Here is an 8,588-nt window from a genome sequence, read left to right on the forward strand (position 1 = left end):
ATCACAACCTCCATTTTAAATGGCGTTCAGTTACAAAGTGGACATGAACTTACACATGTAACGAGTCTATATCACTGAGCACTATGGACAGCTTTTAGAATAGGGGTTAGGTTTATCAGACAGTGATTTCAAACCTCACAAGTGTTATGCTTATAAAATGACCTTTGGTGAGTCAGTTATTATCTGCAGCGCAGGAACCAGTTAGCGAAGTGGTTTAATGTGAAGATGAAATCAAATGTCATCACTGAGCTCAACATAACAAGCTTCATTCATATGAAATAGTTCTTGGCTGCACAAACAGAGTAGTGGAGATATGAAGGCGTTAGCTCCTCAGAGCAGCCATCAGTGGAGTTGTATCTAATAATAGAACTTGCTCCAATGCTCCGTGAACTAGGCAAGGGTTACTTTGATACGTTACATAGGTCATCTTAATAAGTATCATACTTTGTAGCTGCTAACTTTGACATGGTAAACAGTAATGAAACAGTAATGAAATGAGTAATGAAATCAGCTTTTCTGAAATATTCCGCTATCTTATTTGGAGATAAAGTCTCCTCAAATATCCAGCAGTGTAAAGAGAGTTACCAGGCAGGACTTGTATGAATATCAGAGCTCATTATCTTATAAATACATGAAGAATTATGGACACAGCAATAATAACAATCTTAAAACATGTATTGAAATGTGTGCTTCATGGTGAAGTATGTAAGCAGTACGTTTTTTTAATCACCTAGACTCAAAGATTTTCTCTAAAAGTCACTACCTACAAACAAAATGGCAATAAATTGCCAGATTTCAAATGATATTTGTCTCATACACGAGAACAGCTAACCCTGGCTAAATGGTGGTAGGCTAGTTAGCTCAGAGGCTAAGAGCATTAGCTTGGTGGAAGAAAACTCACCCTCCTGTGGGAGACAAGAAGTCCCCGTCTTCATCGTCTCCACCGAACATTGTTGCAGCTTGAAGCTTTTTATTATTAAATAAAACAAATGCACAAATGAGTTAGCTATTTTTACATGACTAGTTTGTGGAAATGTGACTTCCTTTTCCTGTTTGTGGTGGAATCAGCTGACGTTCCACCTGATCCGTATTCAATCAGCTCTAGCTACCACTGGAGAGCGCCAAAGACTATAAAAAGATTTCAAATAACCCTCAAACGCAGTTGCTGTAACGGGATATTGAGTCCTGGGGGAGAAAGCAGCACAAGGTCATCATGAGTTTGAGTTGAAACGGCTGATCAGTCCTCAAGTCTGCACACTGACTGTAGGGGATGCTGCCCTGTAGTCAACCCTGACCTGTGACCTCACAGAAGTTCAGAGGAGGAGAGAATGTCATTATATAGAATCATTGCATTAATGTGGCATGAATGACATAAACCAAAAAAAAGAATGAAATAATAACTAAGTAAATAACTAAGAAGTGAATTCATTTTTAAAATCACATTTGGAAGAAGGGAATTGGAACAGAACCTGGATTTTAAGTGCTGTGTTTCTCATAACGTTCAATTAAAATTTCTTCTTGAATCTTGAATCATCTCAAAATGTGTGGATGTAAATAATTCCTGCACTTATTGCTGATAAAACATCCTGAATTTTTTATAGTTTATTAGTATAATTCTCACGCTTTTATTTCCACTATATGTTACTGACATTTATTATTATGACAATAAATATAGAAAGTCTTATTCATATTTAAATGTCTATGTTATTTTTAATTCTTTAAAACAAATGTCATCAATTCTGCATTGCAGTTTACGTATACTTTTATATTATAGGGTTGAAAATATCATCAGCACTTTTATACCTGATGTGATATGTGCAGTTTCTTTAATAAAGTTCTGTAAAAATAAAATTAAAAAAGGAGTAATTTGGAAAAACCGAGTGATACATTTCACCAAATAAAATATTTTCTCAGTGAGTATGTAGCATGTTATACTTTGTGGCATAGGACACAGAAAGTGTTGGTGTGCTCCCACCAACCTGTCATTAAATGTTTTCCTATCATCATCAATGCAAAAATAGATCTTATTACATTCACATAAACACAGCTTTACTTCATACCATCAATTTTAATTCAGTCTAAGGCTGAGGTCTTCCTTCTCTGCCAAGTTCATTAAAAGAGCTACATTGTTTGGCTGAACTCCAAATAGCATTTTGATCTGTCATAACATTGTTTCAGTCCTAGCAACACACTGATCTAATACAATCTAATCTGATGTGTGACATGTCTGGATTAACTCCACAATGGTTTTTTGATGTAAGACTTGGACTCATCCCCTCCTGCCCTCATTCTTTTAAAGCCATCGTTCTGATGTTTCACATTCAAATTGGTTCTGAGCAAATTGCTACAATTAATTTTATTCTAATATTTTCTTGTCCTTGGCTCTGAGCATCTGTTGGCATGCAACACATTCAGCATCATTACAGCTGTTGTTGCTGGCTGTGCCACGACTGTTGGATTCACAGTCATTTCTTTATTAGCAGTTGTATTCTCTACAACTGGCAACTCTAACAACAGTTCATTCTTTTCCGACAGCCTCATAGTTTATGTACCACTCATACATTTTTAGCCATGCTTACAGGATGGCATGTAAATCTGTCGACCAGTCAGTCAACCCCTCTTGTCCAGACTACAATGTCTCACCAAGTATTGGATGGATTTCCATGACATTTGATTCAGATATTCATAGTGCCAACAGGATGAATCCTCATGACTTTGGTGATCCCCTGACTTGTCCTCTAGCAACAACATGAGGTTCACTAGAGTCCCAAACTTCCTTCTAATTTACTGGTGATATTTTGACACTTAATTTCAGATCAGATTAAAATAAATGTTTGCCTTTTACAACTTCCTAAAGGTCCCTTTTAAAAGATTTTGTTTCTTTTTAACATCAGACAAATGTCATATTTCATTCATAAAATATAAGGTGAAACACTTTACCTGATGCAAATATGTCATCATAAACAATTAGAGCAAACACAGTTGATCATTGTAATCAGTGTACTGAATAGGGGATAGAAAAACTACCATATGTAAACAATCAATTATGGAACATAGTTTATAGTTTCTAACAACTGTTCCTCGTTGTCAATGCAAGTTGGATGTGTTTGACAGAATATGGTTTTCCAAAATGTTACCATTCACACATTCATTAATGTTGGTTTCTTTGATTGAAAACTTGCTTATTGACAGATGTCAGCTGACAAATGGCTGCAGCCTAATCAGCTACAACAAGCAGACATCGAAACTGCTTTTATATTTTATATTAGGTTTGAGCATTATTGTGTTCACTCACTGCAAACAATGGGAGATAACATGGGAATAATGGGAATCCTGTTTAGCATATGGCATGATATGAAGCTGAATATAATTTTATGGTCGATTTGAACGTCTTAATTGTGTTATAAGGGTATTTTGGTTCACTGTTCCTGCAGCATGTTAAATCATTTGAACAGTTTAACCATGTTAGTATCACAGAAACAGCCATCTGATAGGTAGTGAAGTCATGCTGCAGCTCTCCACCAGTCAACACATACACACAAGACCATTAAATATAATCAATTTTCTTTACTCTCTTTCAGTATTTACACATGATCATTTTACAGCCATAATACTTTAGATTTATGGCATTTTAACAATCTTTTGCCTATCAAAAATATACAAAAATAAAATCGCATCTGTTTCTTCCTATATCACAACTGTCATCAGTCCATTTATTTTGCTGCGTGTTAGGAAGAGGTAGGTGATTTTCTGTTTCGCTTTGCTCGACGAGTGGCCGGAAATCGGATGAACTCAAAGTGTTTACTTTGGTCCGTGTTTGGGAAGGGAGGCGGGCCAGTGTGTAGCCTCTTGATGAAATGGACCTCCCTCTGGTTCTCTCTTGTCTTAGAGGCTTTGATGGGCCTCCCTTTCCTGGTAAAAGCCACATACCAGCCCTCATACTTGGCATTCTGGAACGCTGTGTAATTGTTCTCCAGTACGATCTCTGTGAAGATACAATCCCTGCTCCGGCCGTTGGGCTGTGTGAGAAGACAGAAAAGGTTTCTTATGTTAAGACTAGACAGACGGACTGGATGACACAAAGATAGGAGCATGCATTCAGAATTATTCATATACACATCAAGCAAAAAAACTGTTAAATCAAACTGCTATATTACCAATATGTAAGAAGTCATATGATCTCAAATAAGCCAATCAACACTTTTTTTTATTTTAAAGCCTTCTTGAAGTAGAATAACACATTTTTTCTATTACGAATGAGAAGTTGAAATTATGAAGAATAAAACGCTGCTCTCGTTTCAATACACTCAGGAGTTTTGGTGTTACAGTCTGACTTGGTCTGGTATGACCAGTAGCTTACGGTGGCTAATGTTAGCTAACATTAGCAAACTTTAGATAGATATTGCAGTGTAATGGAACTTTGAAACATTTTCAAAACTTTGGAGTTTTGAAAATGTATGAAGTTTTTTATTTCAACACAAACTATAAAAATATTTGTTTCTTGAAATAGAGAACAGTTCAACGTTTGGCTTTTCCTCTTCGGTCCATTAAATATGAAGCTACAGCTAGCAGTAGGTTAGCTTAGTAGCCTGGTTCAGTCCAAAGGTAACACAATCTGCCCACCAGCACCTCTAAAACTCAATAGCTAACAAGTTATATGTCACATTAATTTACATTTCATTCATTTAGTGACTTACAACAGGTGACTGCCCCGTGTGTCCACTCTGTATGCTAAGCTAAGCTGACCAGCTGCTGGTGGTGGTAGCTTCACATTATAACATACCATACACACATGAGAGTGGTATCGATCTTCTCATCTAACACAGAACGCAATTAAGCCCAAATATAAAAATGTCCATTTCTTCAGTTAACTTCTGTGCAGCAATTAAAATATGAATCCAAATGCAACTAACATATCTCAGAGATGTAAAAGGATATTGCAGGTTTATTTCTCTCCTGAAGTCCTTTATGTACTTGTTTCCTGGTTAATAGGTCAAACCTGAATCTAAATCAAAACTACTATAACAGACAGAGTGCGCCAGCTACATATTGCAGTTGTTGTGCTCATCAGTTCTTATTACACAAGTGCTAAAACAGAAATGTTCTTCTAAAAAAGAGTACTTCATTTTGACTCATGCACTCAGCATCTCTCAGTCAAGAGCTGTTTGGCATTGTGAGGCTTTCTCTGTTTTCTACACTTCTAAACCTTGATATTATGACTTGTCATGTCAGCCAGATATGTGAATCCATCTTTTCCATTTCCATGAAGGAAGTGGAGAGTTGACTTATGACCAAACACACAGGCAGTGCATGATAGGAGGGGTACTTCCCCTTCATCGCTGTCAGCCATGGCCAATAGGACTAAGCAACTATCACTCAGTCCTCAAAGGATTCCTTTTTTCCAGCACATCATGTCCTGGGGTGACTGACAAGTTATGAAACTACAATGACAATGGACTGGAGCTTTAGTGTAGGAGCTACAGTGTGTGTTTTAGTGGATGTCAGAGCTGATAAAGTAAAGCCAAGCACACATTGTAAGTCCTCTGAAGAAGACCATACTTAGTTTTTTTTCCACATGTTAGATTTCTGCATGTTATTTTATAAAGACGTGTTGACTAGAGTCAAAACTTTACCATACCAACCAAACACAATATAAAGTTTTAATATCTGCAGCCAATAGTCTCAATAAAAGAAATCTAGAAATGTATATTGTACCTTTCCAACAAGTTTCCCCTTCCGGTTCATGCAAAGGTAGTGCCCACTTTCCGCACCTCTAATTCTCACTCGACTGCCAAAGGTATCTGTCTCAACAAAAAGACGAGCTGCCAGAGATAGAGAGGAGAAAGTTAATGAGGTGAAGGAAAAAAAACTGTGGAGACAAACAACAAAAACATAGTTACAAGTCTTTGAGTTCCATGTAACATCCCATTCAAATCATATAACATGCCGCTCCCCTGATGAATAGCAACTATTATTTAGATTAGGCTCAAATCTTTTTTTATGCAGTCTATAAAGATGTTACACTTTTGTCAGTTCAGTCATTATATTACCTGTTACTATAAGAATTTGCTTTTATTTTCTAGTAGTTTTTTCAGTGGACGATCTCTTTGTTGAGCTGAAACTACTACCTGACAGTATAAACTGTTGAGTCAATAAGAGCCTTAGGACACCCACTGGCCAAGGGAAGCCTCCTGCAATTCTGCCACGAACAAATGATTAAACAAATGTTATCACTGAATATTAAAGAGCTGTATTGGTAGCAGAATATACATTCTCAATTGAATTTGTCCTGCAGTCAATTAGAGTCATTGAGCATTACAACAGCCTTGTGTATTGGGGCTATAGAGACAAGAGACTTGTCCTAATCAGCCGCTAATTCGCCAGACGATGGCTTCATAGATACAGCAGGGAGGCTGAATTAACATATAGGGCTGAAAACACCTCACAGAGGGAGGGACAAGCAGGCTGGAGGAGAAACTGCTGGTTGTGCCTGAGGACATCAGTCCCCCAGCAGGGGCTGCTAGACTATGAAGTCAGGGACTAAGTACTGTATTTCAAAGATTTTCACCTAATTCCTCTGAAGATTCTCTTAATATATCATTTCCATTTATAGCAGGTCAATCTTTGTTTACCAAGTGCTAGTATTTGCGCAAAAAAACACATCAATGTACATAGCCAAAACATACAAAAGGTTTCCCTGGAGATTTTATAAGCTGACAGTTTGATATTTAATTATTTTTACCTTTTTCATACTGGGGGGGCTGACTGGCAGATGCTCACCCAAAAAGAATGATGTAAACTATATCGTTATACATACAAGTCACAGAAATAAGCACTGGATTCCCAAAAGTATTACACATTTGAAAAATTTAGAAGGTCAATAAACACAACTTACTGTTGTTTTGAGGATATTTTCAGAATAATGACAAATAGTATGTCCACTGCACGATTCAAATAGTTTTAACCAATTTGCAAGTTGTGACTTTATTTCCAGATCCACACAGAGTTGGTGGCTGGAAATGACACATCACCTTGCACAAACCAATGAACCAATATGTACAATGTATGTTATCCTTTAGGCCTATAGCCTATGTTACTTGACAATATTTCATATATTCATAGATAATAACATTATTTGATATGTTGTGTTATGCAAAAAGAACCAGAGTATGTCATTTCCAGCTGATGCAAATAGGTGGATCTGCAGAGGTGAAATAAGGAAACGTCTCCCTGAATGTACAACTGCACAGCAAAAAACAAACAAAAAATACACAGCCAAATGTGCTACAAGGACAACAGCAGGTCAGCACTTACCGTACATATTTCCATCCTCAGCTGTTGCGGTGACCCTTTTGCCCTGAATCTGGACGTGTTTCCCGCTGGTGCGGCTGTAGAGCTGGTAAACCCTGACCTGCCTGCGGCTGAGCTGGTCCGTCACTGCACCCTGCGTCCTCACATACTGGTTAAAATTAGGAGACGGGTGATTCTCCCCCTTTTTTATGCAAAGGGAAAAATGAAATACATAATTTTTTTCCTTTCTAATCTGAGATAAAGAAAAGTATAGCCGGTTTTATAATCACCAAATCTGAATTTTCCCTTATAATGTCTAGACAAATAAAATGAATGATATCCTTTATATTCATATTCAACTGCGACATTCACAAGTGAGCTCCTTTATTGTTAACGTTTTACTGTTTGTACTACATCAAATAATTTCTAATATTGGAAAGTTAAAACTTTTCTTGACCAAGTTTTTAGTTCGCTTACCTGAGCATGGCACCACAGCACGAAGAAATGAAAGGATCTGCAGAACAATACATGAAGAGTTGTTATGTGGCCTATTTATAAAGAATGATAATAAGTAAAGTATGATGCAATGATACAACCAGAGTATAGAGTCGTCTTACATGTAAACACAGCGCTGGTTTATTCCATACATTCTCTTTTTATTTCATCCGATCAAAAAAAGGATTCTTGTGGCCGATAAATCCCGGGAGGATGCGGTAAATAAATCCAACGGAGCTCCCACAGTGTTGCATATGCACTCCTGACCTGTCCATCCACACCAACACTGTCTCTGATGTAACCACCTCGGAGTTATTTCACCTCACATTTATCAACAACCTGATCCAGCTGACTGAGTGTTGAAGAGCTCTTCAAAAGATCCGCGCAGCGCATCAAAAGCACATACATCCATTATAAGAAGTTAGGGCTCTCTTGACATCACTGGGGTAGATGCGAGTGATCCTCGGCTCGGTGCAGGTCTGCTTGTGTTAATTCCAGGTTTTGAAAAGCCCTCTGTCTCACCGGGATCAGGCTGCTCACTGGCTAAATGTTGAAAGGCAAAGTCCCTCCCTGAAATCTTTCTATTGTGGGTGGGCACAGCAACAGGACCCCTAATTATGATTTAATAGGGAAACGCAGATGTGCAGAAGAGATGTCTGAAAATATCTTTAAGATTAGCAAAAGAAAAAAGCAATTGTTTTAATTCCAAAACCAATTCCTAAAGTTAAATTACAAAAGAAAACCAAACTAAGACGTCGATACTTTTAGCTCAAATTTAATTGAAGACCTACCTCTAATGTAGA

General features: G+C 37.4%; 2 protein-coding genes across 5 annotated transcripts in view; both read right to left on the reverse strand.

Annotated features, from left to right (window-relative positions):
- fkbp15b (FKBP prolyl isomerase family member 15b) overlaps window positions 1–1,089 on the reverse strand; it is a 23,662-nt gene extending 22,573 nt beyond the window's left edge. For 3 of the 4 annotated variants that reach the window (XM_029439954.1, XM_029439953.1, XM_029439951.1), the window contains exon 1: window positions 902–1,088. In XM_029439954.1, coding sequence (XP_029295814.1) covers window positions 902–951 — 50 coding nt within the window. In that variant the 5' untranslated portion in view covers window positions 952–1,088. Of the gene's footprint in view, window positions 1–901 lie in introns of all 4 variants that reach the window. The other variant, XM_029439955.1, reaches the window with a different exon arrangement.
- Window positions 1,090–3,552: 2,463 nt separating this feature from the next.
- On the reverse strand, window positions 3,553–8,238 carry fgf17 (fibroblast growth factor 17). The gene is made up of 5 exons (XM_029439990.1): window positions 7,908–8,238; window positions 7,768–7,804; window positions 7,315–7,492; window positions 5,716–5,822; window positions 3,553–4,019 (listed from the first exon to the last, which is right to left on the reverse strand). The coding sequence occupies exons 1-5, from the start codon at window positions 7,937–7,939 to the stop codon at window positions 3,729–3,731; spliced, it is 645 nt and encodes a 214-aa protein (XP_029295850.1). The 5' UTR covers window positions 7,940–8,238; the 3' UTR covers window positions 3,553–3,728.
- Window positions 8,239–8,588: the final 350 nt, after the last annotated feature.

This window comes from Cottoperca gobio, chromosome 9, assembly GCF_900634415.1.
Source record: "Cottoperca gobio chromosome 9, fCotGob3.1, whole genome shotgun sequence".
NCBI lineage: Eukaryota > Metazoa > Chordata > Actinopteri > Perciformes > Bovichtidae > Cottoperca > Cottoperca gobio.